This window comes from Pelophylax lessonae (genome assembly GCF_965119305.1).
Source record: "Pelophylax lessonae genome assembly, chromosome: 6".
NCBI lineage: Eukaryota > Metazoa > Chordata > Amphibia > Anura > Ranidae > Pelophylax > Pelophylax lessonae.
In genome coordinates this window covers 168,926,354-168,943,582 of record NC_138773.1, presented here as the reverse complement: position 1 = coordinate 168,943,582, position 17,229 = coordinate 168,926,354, and the positions used below count along the sequence as shown (strand labels likewise).

General features: G+C 50.6%; 1 protein-coding gene across 2 annotated transcripts in view; it reads left to right on the top strand.

The window, feature by feature from the left end:
- Positions 1–17,229, top strand: part of FOXK1 (forkhead box K1) — a 210,820-nt gene that overhangs the window by 97,660 nt on the left and 95,931 nt on the right. For both annotated transcript variants that reach the window (XM_082261198.1, XM_082261197.1), the window contains exon 4: positions 221–367. In XM_082261198.1, the coding sequence (XP_082117324.1) occupies positions 221–367 (147 nt within the window). The remainder of the gene's footprint in view (positions 1–220; positions 368–17,229) is intronic.

Genomic DNA, 17,229 nt, shown 5'->3' with positions numbered 1-17,229 from the left:
TTCTATACCCACTGTATGTTGATCCAAAGGCTTCAGTACTTTAGGTCACTACCCACAGTAAGGATGCAGAGCAGGAACCTTTCCTCTGACTACACCAGCTCCATTTCAAGTCAGGTCAGTTTCTCAAAGTATTAAAGCCAAACAGACTGGGAACTAGCACTTTCAGCAGGCAATTTATACTGTCTTATTTTTAATACATTCTTCATTTCTGTTTTTTCAGGATGCCTCTAAGCCCCCATATTCCTATGCACAGCTCATCGTTCAGGCAATCTCCTATGCACAAGATCGACAGCTCACACTGAGTGGCATCTATGCTCATATTACCAAACATTACCCATACTACAGATCTGCTGATAAAGGTTGGCAGGTAAGTGTAACCAATACAGAATATTTATCCTACCACAAGAGATAATGGCATTATATACTGATGTAGGATTACACGTTAGATAAATTGGGATTTATAGAACCTGATCGATACCTTTGATCAGCTATTAGTACTTTGTACTGAACAGTTTTTACCTGGCTGCCTAGGTGACAACATATACAGTGCCTTGAAAAAGTATTCATACCCCTTGAAATTTTCCACATTTTGTCATGTTACAACCGAAAAAGTAAATGTATTTTTTTGGGGATTTTATGTGACGAACCAACAATAAGTAGCACATGATTGTAAAGTCAAAGGAAAATGATAAATGGTTTTCGATTTTTTTTTTTTTACAAATTTCTGAAAAGTGTGGCATACATTTGTATTCAGCCTCCCTGAGTCATTACTTTGTAGAACCACCTTTCACTGCAATTACAGCTGCAAGTCTTTTTTGGGTAGGTCTCTACCAGCTTTGCACATCAAGAGAGTGACATTTTTGGACATTCTTCTTTGCAAAATAGCTCAAGCTCTGTCAGATTGGATGGAAGAGCGTCTGTGAGTAGCAATTTTTTAAGTCTTGCCACAGATTCTCAATTGTATTTTTAGTTCTGGACATTGACTAGGCCATTCTAACACATGAATATGCCTTGATCTAAACCATTCCATTGTAGCTCTGGCTGTATGTTTAGGGATGTTGTCCTGCTGGAAGATGAACCTCCATCCCAGTCTCAAGCCTTTTGCAGACTCTAACACAGGGTAGTCAAACTCCAATGCATCGGGGGCTGCATCAGCTATATGGTTGTCTTCAAGGGGCCAGTTGCATATCTAAAACTGTGTATCCTTTATTATATTTATTAATTGCCTTTGCATTTAATTATTACTGTTTTTTAATTTAAGTAATAACTAGCTCAGAGTTCAGGGGTGTACTGTGTACAAAGTGTAGAGTTCAGGGGTGTGCTGTGTACAGAGTGTAGAGTTCAGGGGTGTGCTGTGTACAGAGTGTAGAGTTCAGGGGTGTGCTGTGTACAGAATTTAGGGTTCAGGGGTGTGCTGTGTACAAGAGTGTAGGGTTCAGGGATGTGCTGTGTACAAGAGTGTAGGGTTCAGGGATGTGCTGTGTACAAGAGTGTAGGGTTCAGGGATGTGCTGTGTACAAGAGTGTAGGGTTCAGGGATGTGCTGTGTACAAGAGTGTAGGGTTCAGGGATGTGCTGTGTACAAGAGTGTAGGGTTCAGGGATGTGCTGTGTACCTGAGTGTAGGGTTCAGGGATGTGCTGTGTACCTGAGTGTAGGGTTCAGGGATGTGCTGTGTACAGGGTGTAGAGTTCAGGGGTGTGCTGTGTACAGCGGGGGTTTAGGGGTGTGCTGTGTACAGCGGGGGTTTAGGGGTGTGCTGTGTACAGCGGGGGTTTAGGGGTGTGCTGTGTACAGCGGGGGTTTAGGGGTGTGCTGTGTACAGGGGGTTTAGGGTTCAGGGGTGTGCTGGGTACAGGGTGTTTAGGGTTCAGGGGTGTGCTGGGTACAGGGTGTTTAGGGTTCAGGGGTGTGCTGTGTACAGGGTGCAACATCTCATTTCCACGCCTCCTTCTGGGTTCTGGTCTCTGCATAGATCTACCTCCACAGCCCACATTCCCCTCATCCCTCCTTCCCAAAGCTTCCTCGCACCTCTACTAGGCAGTTCCCTCCCTGTGTATTATGCTCTAGCACATGTGTAGGTGGACGTGTGTGATCTGTGACTACTTCTGGAATCTTGCAGGGAGATCCTTCTGTTAGATCTGGCCCCACCCTACCCCTCTGCCCCACTGTGCTTGTGAGCAAAGCCATCAGTGCCTGCAGGGATCTGGGAGTCGTCGAGACCATAGCTGTCGCTGTAAACACAGAAGTTCCTGTGTTTACAAGTGATGGCAGGAAGTGCGAGCCAGAGGTGGTGGCCTGGGGACGCTGTGGGCCACATCACAATGCCCGGTGGACCTTGTGTTTGCCACCTGTGCACTAACAGGTTTTCTTCTAAGATTGCCCTGTATTTGGCTCGATCCATCTTCCTATTAACTCTGACCAGTTTCCCGGTCCCTGCTGAAAAAAATCATTCCCACAACCTGATGCTTCCACCACCATGTTTCACGGTGGAGATGGGAGTGTTCAGGGTGATGTGCAGTTTTACGCCACACATAGCAGTTTGCTTTTAGGCCAAAAAGTTTAATTTTGGTCTTATCTGACCAGAGCACCTTCTTCCACTTGTCTGCTGTGTCCCCCACATTGCTTCTCACAAACTGCAAACAGGCCTTCTTATGGCTTTCTTTCAAAAATGTTTTTCTTCTTGCAACCCTTCCATAAAGGCCAGATTTGTGGAGTGCATGACTAAAAGTTGTCCTGTGGACAGATTCTCCCACCTGAGCTATGGATCTCTGCAGCTCCTCCAGAGTTACCATGGGCCTCTTGGCTGCTTCTTTGATTATTGCTCTCCTTGCCCAGCCTGTCAGTTTAGGTGTACGGTCATGTTTTGAAAGGTTTGCAGTTGTGCCATACTCTTTCCATTTTCTGATGATGAATTGGACAGCGCTCCATGAGGTGTTGAAAGCTTGGGATATTTTTTTAAAGCCTAACTGTGCTTTAAACTTCTCCACATCGTTATCCCTGACCTGTCTGGTATGTTCCTTGGCTTTCATGATGCGGATTATTTACTAAGGTTCTCTAACAAACCTCTGAGAGCTTCACAGAACAGCTGTATTTATACTGATATTAAATTACACACAGGTACTTAAATTAATGAAAGGTGACTTCTGAAGGCAATTGATTCCACTAGATTTTAGTTGGTGGTATCGGAGTAAAGGGGGCGGAATACAAATGCACACTACACTCTTCAGATATTGATTTGTAAAAAAACTTTAAAAACCATTTATCATTTTCTTTCCACTTCACAAATATGTGCCACTTTGTACTGGTCTATCACATAAAAGCTCAATAAAATAGGTTTACAATTTTGGTTAAAAATTGGAAAATTTCAAGGGGTATGAATACTTTATCTGAGTCCTCTGACAGTCGCAGCCCGTTCAGTGTTCCTTCACCATTGGGTAATGGCACCCTCTGCAGGAGCAGGCTAGGCAGTGAGAAGACTTAGCAAAAGCTTTACACAAAGACACACCTCTAGGTGGCAGTTCCCTCAGCCATTTCCCTTAGCCACTTAGGGCTGCTCTTCAGTTTCTTGCTGCCTAGCTTCAGGAGTAGGTCTAGGTCTTCTAGCTGGGGCTCCTGTCTGTTTTTTTCTTTTCTTTGAAAAATGTTGGTTTTATTTTCCTCACTCACTATTGCTAGTTAGTCAGGGGGATCCTCCTGGAGAACTACAAGCGACAGCCGGGCTGGGCCTCACACTGGATAATATAGATCCTTATGGTGGCCCAGCCTGACCAACGAGTGTGTGCAGGTTGTGGTCCGCCCAGGCCTCGCCACGACGGTGCCCCTGTGTATGAGGACGAGCTTGCAGAGAGCTTTCATCACTGGGACGGTCTCAACTCTGGAACGCCCTGTGTTGCAGTGTCCCCCCTTGGATGACGGCACCCCCACTCAGGGTGGGAGTAGTTCCGTATCGGAGCAGAGTCCGTGGTACAGGGAGTGATGCTACCCCCCGTGTCCCTGGGACAGTTATGTGAGGGGGAGTTATGTGGGCTAACTCCTTGGGATGTCAGAACGTGCGGTCTCTGTAGTGTCCTCCCCCCCCCCCCCCCCCGGCCGGTTTGGACGGTCCATACCTCCCCGCCCCCTGTTGGGGGCGCTCTGCGGTAAATGCTGCATGGGGGGCTGTGGGGGCTTATTACCTTGTCCTGGGGTCTCCCTGGGGGATTCCCGCGGTGGCCAGTGCCTGGGGTCCTGACTTTTTGGCGCCTTTTCTTTCGGCCGCCATTTTGGGTGAAGGCAGCCTGGCTGACGCCCTGTGAGGGCATCACAGGGCAGCAGCCATATTCTGTGCTCTTGGATGTGGGCAGCCGCCTAGTAAGGGCAGCGGCCATTTTGCTGGTGCTTTTTTTCCCCATTGAATTCATTGGCATCCATTTTTCAGTGGCTCAGGGCGCTGTATCGGCCTCTAGTGGATGAGGTCACTTCCTGCTGGCCTCTTCCTTTTCGTGCAGCAGAACGTGAGGGGAGTCTGGTAACTTACACTCTGACACTGTGGGGGCTGTTTTCTTCAGTTTTTTCAGGCATCTCACCTCAAAACTGTGCTTTTCCTGTTTTATGCATCTATTTAAAGGGGGACTCCAGCGGCGGTGCAAGTTTGCGGTGCAGACCGCAAAAATCGCCGATTGGGCCAGTGTCCAAAAATTTTTATTTTCACAGGATATCAAATTCCCCACAGACCTGGTTGGTACTTCGGGAACTCCTGAAACAACTTCTATGGCCTCCTAATCTGCTGCTCTTGCGACTTTGGCGTCAAAGGTTGATCTGCTGATGTCCCAACGTACTGTTCAAAAATGGCCAATGCCCTCTCAGTCTTCTGACTCGGAGCCTTATTTGGTTGCCATGGACAATGTCCCCCCTGAGGGGTCCCAGTCCTCACATTCTGAAGAGGAGGAGGAGTCCTCCTCCACTGCGGCACGGAAACGCGCTCTGATAGAAGCACTATTCACTCCGTCAGGGAGACTTTGAATATTGTTGATGAGCCCACCCAGCCAGGTAAGCGGGTTTCCTTTTGGGTCCCGCAAAGCCCAGAAGTCAGGTCAGGTTTTCCCCGAAATCGTGAACGAACGGTGGCGTCGCATTAAGCAAATGCTGGTGGTGCCTAAGCGGTTTCAACGCCGCTATCCCTTTGCGGACCCTGTCAACAATTGCTGGATGGTGTCACCTAAGGTGGACCACACTGTTTTCAGGTTGAATAAATCCACGGTGATGCCCGTGGAGGACTCCCCGGTGTTCAGAGACCCGACGGATAGGCGCGTGAAGACACTTTCCCGCCACATGGATTTGGTGGCGGGCTCTCTGCCCAAGCCTGTGTTCGCTTCTGTGATGGTTTCACAGACGGTCACTGAATAATGGTTCATGGTGCTTAGGCGCAGCTTGGTGGCGGAGTCGGTCCCTCCGACTGTCCTTGACCTGGTGGATCAAATGGCCCAGGCCTTGGTATACCTGTGTGACACGGTCCTGGACGAGGCTCCTTTGGTTGCAAGGTTATCTGCGGTTGGGGTCGCACTCCGCCGCATAGTTTGGTTAAAAAGCTGGTCGGCTGACCATGCCTCCAAAAAGACTGTCTGATGTCCCTCATTTGGGGGATCGTCTTTTTGGGGATCCCTTGGAGCTGGTCAAGGGTCTTACGGGGGGTAAGAGTACCCTTTTGCCCTAAACCGCTAAGGGAAAATCGCCAAGCGGTCGGCGGGGTCCTTCTTCAAGGCTCATCGTGGGTCCTTTCATGCCTCAGGGGCACAGGAAAAAGGTAAATCCTTTAAGGCCTCTGGCGGTCACAAGAAGCCATGGTTTGGGAAGCCCAAGGCTGGTCAGTCCGGAGCGGCGGCCCAGTCCTCCTCCGCCTGAAGGAACGCCCTCACCAGTTTCAAGGGGGGGACATCTGTGCTGGTTTCGGGAACCCTGGTTGTCCCAAATCCGGGACAAGTGGGTTCACAAACTGATTCGCTCAGGGTACAAGATCGAGTTTCGGTCTCGCCCTGCAGACAGGTTTTTTCCCTCAAATCTCCGTCTGTTTCCCGATCATTTGCGAGATCTCAAGGGGGCTGTGCAAGCTCTTCTTGCCCAAGGAGTTATTATAACAGTCCCTCAGCGGGACAGGTTTCGCGGGTTCTATTCCAACCTGTTAACGGTGCCCAGAAAAGAGGGCAAAGTGCGTCCGATTCTGGCCCTTAAGTCTCTGAACTGCTTTTTGCGGGTGCAGAAGTTCCAGATGGAATCCATCCGGTCAGTGGTGGCGTAGTTATGTAAAGGAGATTTTCTGGCCTCCATCGACTTAAAGGATGCGTATCTGCACATCCCTATCTAATGAAGGTCATCAGTGGCATCCCAGCTTCGCAGTGGCAGAGGAGCATTTTCAATTTGTGGAATTACTCTTTGGTCTAGCTTCGTCTCCCAGGGTATTCACCAAGGTTTTGGCTCCGGTGCTGGCTTTGCTGCGCAAGAGGGGGATTGCGGTCCTCGGTTTTCTGGACGACCTTCTGTTGAGGGCGAGCTCGTGTGCTAATCTATCGAACGATCTGACGGTCACGGTTCAGATGCTCCAGGAGTTCGGGTGGACCATCAACTTCCAGAAATCGGCACTGTCCCTATCAGTCCGTCTAAGTTACCTGGGGATGGTCCTGGACTCCGCTCAAGCGAAGGTTTTTCTCCTGGAGGAAAAACTTCAGACCTTGCAGGGAGAGATCAGGTCCCTCAGGGACAACGATCTCTCCTCTCTACGGGCCTGCATGCGGTCCCTGGGACTGATGATTTCGAAGCCATCCGGTTTGCTCAGTTTCACATGAGAACTCTGCAAGCAGAGATTCTTGCCAGGTGGAACAAGGATCCTCAGTCGTTGGACAGGAGGATATGTTTGAGCCGCCTCACAAGGACAGAACTTTCGTGATGGCTCCTATCATCCACTCTGACCCAAGGCAAGTCCTTTTTGCCTCTGTTGTGGACGGTGATCACCATGGATGCCAGCCTGTCTGGCTGGGGTGTTGTTCTGGACACCCTGTGTGCGCAGGGAACGTGGTTGGCGGAGAAATACTCCTTGCCTATAAATGTCTTGGAGCTCCGAGCGATCAAGCTATGCTTGTTACATTGTTCGACTCGGCTTCGTGGTTGCCCGGTTCATGTTCAAACGGACAATGCCAGGGCGGTGGCTTACATCAATCACCAAGGGAGCACCAAGAGTGCCCAAGCGGCCAAGGAAGTGGCCGAGATCCTGTCTTGGGCCAAGGCGCACATTCCAGCGATTTTGGCTATTCACATTCCGGGAGTGGAAAACTGGCAGGCGGACTGAGTCATCTGTCCTTGGATTAGGGGCAATGGTCTCTGTTTCACCTCCTGTGTGCCTGGTGGGGGACTCTGCATGTCCCATCTGAACAAAAAGGTGGGAAGGTTCGTGGCCAGGGCCCGCGATCCTCTGGCGGACACGTTGGTGGTGCCCTGGCACCAGTACCGGCTGATTTATGCCTTCCCTCCGATTCAACTGTTGTCCAGGTTCCTCCGCAGGTTGGCGTTGGAACAGGTGCAGGTAATTCTGGTGGCTCAAGACTGGCCTCGTCGGTCTTGGTACGCGGACCTTGTGCAGATGGTCATTGAGCCTCCCTGGCGGCTTCCTCTGAGAGAAGATCTACTGTCTCAAGGGCCGATCTTCCATCCTGCTCTACAGTCTCTGGCTATAACGGCGTAGCTGTTGAAAGCCAGGTGTTGAGAGACCGAGGTCTCTCTCGGATTCTGTCATTCCTACCGTGCTGAAGGCTCGGAAGACTACCTCCAGGAAGATTTACCATCGTACCTGGAAGATGTATATTGCCTGGTGTGAGTCGCAAGGGTTTCATCCTTGCTTATTTTCGATGGTTAGGGTTTTGGCCTTCCTGCAGGAAGGTTTGAATCAGCGTTTGGCTCTGGGCATGATCAAAGGTCAGTTGTCAGCCTTGGCTATTTTCTTCCAACGCCCTTGGCGACTAACTCCCTGATTCGCACTTTTATTCAAGGGGTGCATCATCTGGCTCCACCGCGGAGGGCTCCTTTTTCCTCCGTGGGACCTGAATTTGGTCTTGTCTGCTTTGCAACGGCCCCCCTTTGAGAACATCAGAGAAATTGCTCTGCCTGTGTTGTCTCAGAAAGTGGCCTTTCTGGTGGCTATCACTTCTGCTCGCAGAGTGTTTGAACTAGTGGCTTTGTTTTTGCCGATCGCACTATCTGGTGGTTCATCGGGATAAAGTGGTCTTGCGACCTAATCAGCCCTTTCTCCGCAAGGTGGTGTCGGAATTCCACCTCAACGAGGATATTGTGTTGCCTTTGCTTTGCGCGAAGCCTAAGCGTTCCAAGGAATCTGCCTTGCATTCATTGGATGTGGTCTGGGCTATCAGGGTTGGCCACAGAGTCTTTTCGGAAGTCTGATTCCCTGTTTGTCCTTCTTGGGGGACCTCAGAAGGGTTCGGCTGCGTCTGCTGCAAACATTTCCAAATGGATCAGACAGACTATTGTTCGGGCCTATTCACTAAAGGGTCAGGTGCTTCCTTTCCTGGTGAGGGCACACTTTACTAGAGCCGTGAGTGCCTCTTGGGCTTTTCGCCATCAGGCTTCTGTGGCTCAGGTGTGCAAAGCGGCGACCTGGTCGTCTGTGCACACTTTCACAAAATTCTACAAAATTGACGTGATGCTTCCTTTGGCCGCAAAGTTTTGAGCGCGGCGGTTTGTTGAAGAGACGTGCTCTGTCTCTTTTTGGGGTGGATTTTGTTCTGGGTTGGCTCCTGTTGCCCTGTTTGACTTCTTTTCTGGCCTTGTTGACACATTTCCGTTTATTTGGTTGCATCTTTCTCACCCCTCACACCTGCACTGTTTTGGGACATCCCAATGGTGAAGGAACACTGAACGGGCTCCAACTGTCAGAGGACATAAGAGAAAATAGTTTTTGTAAGAACTTACCGTAAAACTCTTTTCTCTGAGTCCTCTTGACAGTCGCAGCCCCTGCCCCTCTATTCTGGGGTTGATGGTCTTCCTGTACTGCTTGCTAGAGCAGCACTAGGTGGCTAAGGGTAATGTCGGAGGGCCTGCCCCCTAGAGGTGTGTCTTTGTGTAAAGCTTTTGCTAAGTCTTTTCTCTGCCTAGCCTGCTCCTGCAGAGGGTGCCATTACCCAATGGTGAAGGAACACTGAAAGGGCTGCGACTGTCAGAGGACTCGGAGAAAAGGTTTTATGGTAAGTTCTTACAAAAACTAAATTTTTTCAAGGCCCTGTAGAAGCTACAATGAAGATTTAAGCTCCTCCTGTCATAAACGTTAAATAAAAGTACATTCTAAGCACTAACTTGCATAACACTGTTGGTGTTTTTTTTTTTTTCTTTTTTGTAGCCTAGATTAAAGCGGAAGTATACTCCTTTTTTTTTTTTTTTTTTTTACTTTTACCTACAGGTAAGCCTACTAGCTCATTATGCCTTTGTCTTGCAGGGTTTATTTATTTTATTTTTTTCGGCAGTTTACAACCGCTTTAAAGGATAAATGCACGTTTTAAAGCAGAACTTCACTATCTCAATCAACATTGACTAATAATCCTTATGTTGCTAGAATTTGTAAATAGATAGCAAGATTGTTATAAACTTTTTTTTTTTTTTGCTTCTTAAGTTATTTTCTGGTTTCCAGGCCTAGGTAAATGTCATAAGTCCCAGGTGTCTTTAGGAGGGTTTTTAAGCACACCCTCCTCCCTGCATGCCTGAGCTATGGGCGTATAGGAAGTAAATGCTACATGAATCATCTGCTCTTACTCAAGATGGCCACAGCCAGAAAGGCTAGGAGGTGTTTTTCAAAGTGATTTCTTAGCAAAATATAGCATGGAGACATGGATAGATATGTTTGCTTTGAATATTATAAACGAATAAATAGCATTTTTTGTTTGTGGTGATCAGATTTAGCGTAGTTCCCCTTTAAGAACTTCACAAATGCCATGCCGCCTGCGCAATAACCTCCAAAAGCCCCCATATCTCCGTGCTTGTAAATCTCAGCTTTGTGTGACAGCTGCTGCAACCTGTCTATTGTTCCAGGAAATTTTAGGCAAATGACATGCAAAAGGGTGATAATGGGGAACTGTCAAATTGAAAAATGTCTCTGCCAGAAGATGCAAAAAAACGCAGATAGTGACTAGTAATACTCACTTTTGCAGAGCCATGTTATCAGCCCAGCACACACATTGGACAGTGTAATTGGAGTTTAGCTGTCAGGCACATGTGTCAAACACAAGGCCCGGGGGCAGAATATGGCCCTCCAGGCCAATTCATGGGGCCCTTGCACCTCTCCTGAAGCTGCAGCTTATCTCTTAGCAGCAGAGAGCACACAACTCCTCTGAGAGATCCTGTTATTGCCTGTGCAGCCACAGAGAGGCTTGTCTCTGCCACCCCCTCATCTCAGCAGTCGGCAGCAGAGAGGAGGACAGAACTCCTACAGATCCTGCACATCTCTGTGCAGCCGCAGCACCCTCTCCTCTCCGCCTCCGCTGGTCTCAGCATTCAGTAGACTCCGGCAGCTGACTCCAGCCCTCCTCTGGTCCACCTCCAGCCCCATCAGTTTCTGCTTCCCAGCTCCACACCCAGCTTTTTCCCAGCAACAGTACATGGTAAGTGGGATGCACAGTGATGTAAAGGAGGGTGGGGGACTCTTGACTTCTGATGGTGGTGGGCTACTGATAGAACCAGCCCTCTGAGGGCCACCATAATGCTGATGCGGCCCGCCATGAAATTGAATTTGACACCTCTGCTGTAAGGGGAGCACAGACTTTAGTGGCTTTGAAAAAAACTTTCTCTTACGTCCTCCGACAGTCGCCGCCTCTTCATATTCGTCACATATGGGGTATTAGACTTTGCTCCGAAGGAGTAGCTAGGCAACAGAATATGTTAACAATAAAGCTTTAACATATCCCACCCTCAAGGGGTGGTCCCCTCAGTCAATACCCTCCTACTTCCTGCAACCATATCTCAGTTTTAATGTCTAGCTTGTCAGGAGTGGCTGGCTCTCTCTGTGCTGGGACTTTTTGTCCCAGACTCTTTCTTCTTTTTAATATTTTGTTTGAGTTTTCTCTCTACCTTTAATTAGCTGTTATTTTTGTCAGCATTAGTTAGTTCTTCGGACGAAGAGGATCATGCGGACTGGGTCTCGGGCTGATCCCCCTGGTCGCAGGTCGTGGGTCAGTGGCTTCCCAGTCTGCCATCGAGCGTTCAGCCAGGTAACGCTCCTGGCACAGTGAACGACCCATCCCTGTTCGGTGCAGGGATGATTGGTGAGGTGGCTACCTCACCGGACGCTGTGCGGTTTCTTAACCGCCATTGTGTGCGTCTTGAATTGCGACTCTCCCTGCCTCATGTGCAGTGGCTTGTTCGCCTGTGCGGGTTCCCCACGCCATGTGAGGTAAGTGTATCTATGTGGGGACCTGTCTGTCTGGGGGGGGTCTCAGTCTGGGACTGTGTAACCTGCCTTTAAATCACACTGCTTGTCTCCCTATCTCTCGGCTGCATGCTGTGGGCTGCAAGGGGGGGGGGGAGCTGTATGACACTGAGTGTGTCAGACTGGGCTGTGTGAGGAGCTGTGTGCTGTGGGGCATGTTTTTAATGGCATGTTGGGGCATATACAGCGATCGCTGCGGCGATCTAACATGTATCCATATAATGGGATGAAATTGTGTGTGTTTTTATGCACTGTGGAGCGGCGATTTCGGCGCCAAACGACGCCATTTTACCGGCGCCCGCTCCGGCCGCATGGTTTACATGCACGGCGGCCATTTTCTTGTAGCCTCCATAGGCTTACATAGAGCGCCCTGGCAGCATCACTTCCTCTTTCCTGGAAGCACCGATCGAGGCAGCAGCAGCAGCGGAGTCTCCTCAGGTTTTATCCTTCTATTCCTGTGTTCCATTGCCTGTATTCGGTCTGTATATTCCCTGTGGGGGTCTCATTGTGCCTGAGTGTGGTGCGGTGGGCTGCGCTTGCCGCGCTTGCTGAAAGGGGGCAGTTAACCCTTGGTTGTCTGGCATACAGGGGCAATGGATTCTCAGGAGGGCAAGTTTCCCACAGTATTGGTGGAAAGCCAGGGGACCGCTGTTTCCCCCCCAGGGGGGGATTTAGCCACTATTGTGGCTGGCCTTGCTGCCCAGGTGCAAATGCTAGTGGCTGCTCAATCTACTAAACGGCCCAGAGTTGCTCTGTCCTCTGATTCTGAGGGTGAAGGTGATGGGGCTGTTCTGGCAGGGACCCCCCTATCGGGGTCCCGCTCCTCTCTTGATCTAGTGGGGTCTGAGGTAGAGGCTGAAGTTGAGGGGGTTGATAATTCTCCCCCTGGCTCGCCTGAAGAGCTTGCAATCATGGATGAGTTGATTGCTTCCATTAAGCAGACGCTGCGTTTGCAGGACGAGGTGTGTCCCCCAGCTGCCTTGGCGGCGTATGGGACGCAGAGAAAACGCAGGACGCCGCAGGTTTTTCCCTGCAATGCTGATTTTCAGCGCGCTGTTAAGGACCAATGGCGCGATCTGCGCAAACCTTTTGCGGTTCCAAGTAAATTTAAGCTGCGTTATCCTTTCTCGCCTGCCACTGATGAACGGTGGTGTGTGCCTCCACCAGTGGATCATGCAATTGCGGTTTTGAACAAAGCCACTGCGATCCCTGCAGAGGGATCCCCTGTTTTCCGTGATGCCACGGATAGGAGACTGGAGTCTCTTGCCCGTCATACTTATTCTGTTACGGGTTCTATGCTTAAGGCTCTGTTTGCTTCTCTCATGGCGGCCCAGGCGATCGCAAGTTGGACGCAGATGCTTAGGCGCGTCCTAGTGGCCGATTCGGCCTCGGCGGCGACCCTGGATATGGTGGATCAAATCCACCAGGGTGTCATGTATCTGTGTGATGCGGACTTGGACCTGATTCCGTTGGCTGCACGTGTGCACAGCGTGGCGGTGTTGTCTCGCCGCCTGGTTTGGTTGAAATGTTGGTCGGTGGACCAATCTTCACGTAAAACCTTAGCCAATTTGCCTTATGATGGGTCTCGCCTTTTTGGGGAGTCCCTGGATGTGTTGATTAAGGGGATTACCGGGGGTAAGAGCACTCTCTTGCCCCATTTCCCCAAGGCTAAGGGGGCTTCTGGGAAGAAGCATGCGAGTTTTCGGCCCCCTCAGGGGTCCTTTCGTGCCTTTCGGCCGCACTACAAGGGCACACCGTTCAAGGGCCAAGGCTCTCAGAAGAAGCCCTGGTCTGGGAAACAGAAGTCCGGCCAATCCGGACCTGCGGCCCATAACAGTTCGGCCTGAAGGGGCGCCCTCACCCAGTTTTGGGGTGGGGGGACGCTTGCTCGGTTTTCTTCAGCCCTGGTTGGCCCGTGTGCGGGACAGATGGGTTCTGGAAATCGTTCGATCTGGTTACAAGATCGAGTTTCTCGGCCGGAGAGCAGATTTTTTCCCTCAAATCTACAACTGTCTCCAGAGCGCCTGCGGGATGTGCACCTGGCGGTGCGGGACCTGAGGGCTCAGGGAGTGGTGGTTCCGGTGCCTCATCTGGACAGATTTCGGGGGTTTTATTCCAATCTGTTCACCGTGCCCAGGAAGGAGGGCAAGGTTCGTCCGATTCTGGACTTGAAAGCTCTGAACCGCTCTGTGCGGGTTCGCAAGTTCCGCATGGAATCCCTGCGCTCGGTGGTGGCTGCCCTGGTTCCGGGGGAATTCATGGCCTCCATCGATTTGAAGGATGCGTACCTTCACATCCCCATATTCGAGGGTCATCAGAGATACCTTCGATTTGCCATTGCGGAGGATCACTACCAGTTTGTGGCGTTGCCCTTTGGGCTCGCCTCGGCTCCGCGGGTCTTCACCAAGGTGCTTGCACCGGTTCTGGCATTATTGAGGGCCCAGGGCATTTCTGTCCTGGGGTATCTGGACGACATTCTGGTTCGGTCTGCCACCAGACAGGGTCTGGAGAAGGACCTGTCTGTCACAATGCAAACTCTGCAGGAGTTTGGTTGGACGATAAATGTTCCAAAGTCGACACTGAGTCCGTCGGTTCGTCTCCCCTATCTGGGAATGATACTGGACTCGGTGCAGGCGAAGGTCTTCCTGCCGGAAGACAAACTCAGGACTCTTCAGGAGGAAGTCAGGTCCCTCAGGGACGTTCCACACTCGTCTCTGCGGACGTGTATGAGATGTCTGGGATTGATGGTCTCGGCCTTCGAGGCGATTCCTTTCGCGCAGTTTCACACGCGGGGTCTCCAAGCGGAGATCCTGTCCAAGTGGGACGGGCGACCTCAATCTCTGGATCTTCAGATCTCGTTGAGTCATCGCACCAGGGAAAACCTTCTGTGGTGGCTCCAGTCCCCGTTGGTGTCCGGGGGCAAGTCGTTTCGTCCGATCTCGTGGACGATAATCACCACGGATGCCAGCCTGTCGGGCTGGGGTGGTGTTCTGGGCGTTCTGTCCGCCCAGGGGACCTGGTCGGAGGGGGAGTCTTCCCTCCCGATCAACATTCTGGAATTGCGTGCGATAAATCTCTGTCTTCATCGCTGGACGGGCCGGCTGCAGGGCTGCCCGGTTCGGGTGCAGACGGACAATGCCACGGCGGTGGCCTACATCAACCACCAAGGGGGCACCAGGAGTGCCCGAGCGGCTCGAGAAGTGGCCGCCATTCTGTCTTGGGCCGAGACTCATGTCCCGGCGATAACGGCGGTTCACATTCCGGGAGTGGAGAACTGGCAGGCGGACTATCTGAGTCGCCAGACCCTGGATCAGGGGGAATGGTCTCTCCACCCGGCTGTCTTCCAGATGTTGTGCGCGAAGTGGGGTCTTCCAGATGTGGACCTATTCGCGTCTCGCCTCAACTACAAGGTGAAGAGGTTCGTGGCAAGGACGCGCGACCCTCGGGCAGACGCGTCGGACGCGTTAGTGGCCCCGTGGCATCAGTACAGGCTGATGTACGCGTTTCCACCGATTCAGTTGCTGTCCAGGTTCCTTCGCAGGTTACACTCGGAACGCAGCACGGTGATTCTTGTGGCACCGGACTGGCCTCGCCGGTCCTGGTACGCAGACCTCGTGAATCTGGCGGTCGACGCCCCTTGGCGTCTGCCCCTTCGAGACGATCTACTGTCTCAAGGACCGATTTTACCATCCTGCTTTACAGTCGCTGGCTTTGACGGCCTGGCTGTTGAGACCGAGGTCCTGAAGGAGAAGGGTCTCTCTCCAGAGGTCGTTCATACTTTGATCAACGCGAGGAAGTCTTCCTCGGTGAAGGTTTATTACCGTACTTGGAAGGCCTATTTTGCCTGGTGTGAGTCCAGGGGGTTTTCACCCCGCACGTACTCGGTTTCCCGTGTGCTGTCTTTCCTTCAGACGGGTGTCGATCAGCGTTTGGCGCTGGCTACGATAAAGGGTCAGGTGTCTGCGCTGGCCGTTCTGTTTCAACGTCCCGTGGCTTCCAACTCCTTGGTTGGCACTTTTATTCAGGGTGTGCGGCATCTGGTTCCTCCTAGGAGGGATCCTTTGCCTCCTTGGGACTTGAATCTCGTTCTATCTGTGTTACAACGTGCTCCTTTTGAACAGATCAGGGAGATCTCGTTGTCTATGTTGTCCAAAAAGGTCGCCTTTTTGGTGGCGATCACTTCGGCTCGCAGAGTGTCGGAACTGGCGGCTTTGTCCTGCAAGTCTCCGTACCTGGTTGTTCATTTGGATAAGGTGGTCTTGCGACCTAATCCTTCTTTTCTACCGAAACGAGTTTCGGAATTCCATCTTAACGAAGATATTGTTTTGCCTTCGTTGTGCACGAAGCCTAAACATCAGAAGGAGGTGAGATTGCACTCTCTGGATGTTGTTCGGGCGATAAGGGTTTACCTTAAATCGACTGAGTCTTTTCGTAGGACGGACTCCTTGTTTGTTCTTCCAGAGGGTCCTCGGAAGGGCATGGCGGCTTCGGCCTCTACCATCGCCAAATGGATCAGGCAGACCATTGAACAGGCCTATGCCTTGCAGGGGAAGGTTCCCCCTGTGCCTGTGAAGGCGCACTCTACTAGATCACTGAGTACGTCTTGGGCCTGCCGTCATGGGGCTTCTGTGGCCCAGGTGTGTAAGGCAGCGACTTGGTCGACCGTACACACTTTCACAAAATTCTACAAAGTAGATGTTCAGGCATCGGCGGATGCTTCCTTTGGCCGCAAGGTTCTTAGTGCGGCTGTTCCATAGGGTCCCTTGTTGGGGACTCCTGGCTGTTGGGATAGTTTTTTTGTATCCCCTGTTTTTTTTGTCTTTTCCTGGGTTGTTGCTCCTGTTGAGCACTTATTTTTGCTGTTGCCCAGCTGGTTTCCTTCCTTTGGTAAGGTTCCTTTCTTTGATGTGGAGACTGCGTTGCCTTTCGGCGCGGATGCGTTTCCCACCCCTCATGTTTGCACTGCTTTGGGACGTCCCCATATGTGACGAATATGAAGAGGCGGCGACTGTCGGAGGACGTAAGAGAAAACGGAATTTTTGTAAAATCTTACCTGTAAAATTCCTTTCTCTGAGTCCTCCGACAGTCGCCGCCCCCGCCCCTCTTTTGGGGTTTGAATGTATACTCTACTGCTATTCCACTAAAACTGAGATATGGTTGCAGGAAGTAGGAGGGTATTGACTGAGGGGACCACCCCTTGAGGGTGGGATATGTTAAAGCTTTATTGTTAACATATTCTGTTGCCTAGCTACTCCTTCGGAGCAAAGTCTAATACCCCATATGTGACGAATATGAAGAGGCGGCGACTGTCGGAGGACTCAGAGAAAGGAATTTTACAGGTAAGATTTTACAAAAATTCCGTTATTCAGCAAAGAGTTGGGATGGGGGAAACTGAAAAATGGGGGACCTCTTAAGAAATGGAAAATGATGCAGATAGGAGGTTTGTGAATTTCTTACCAAAAATATCCCCATCATGAGAGAAATATTTGCTTCTGTTTGTCTTTCTGAAAATGTGAATTGCCTGGCTGTATATGGCTCTGATACATTTCAGTTGCAGGTCTGGGGAACAAGTGTGCTATAAACAAGTATCAGAAAAGTGTTGCAATTTAGTATTTTTATACTTGTTCCAGGTTAAAGACTCTACATGCATCAGCATGACAGACAGGAACTAATACTATCAAGAGGTGTACTTTAAAGTGCATGTGCAAGAAACAAACTTTTTGCATGTAAAACACCTCCCCGTATATATTTCATCTGTGTATTTAGCTTTGTG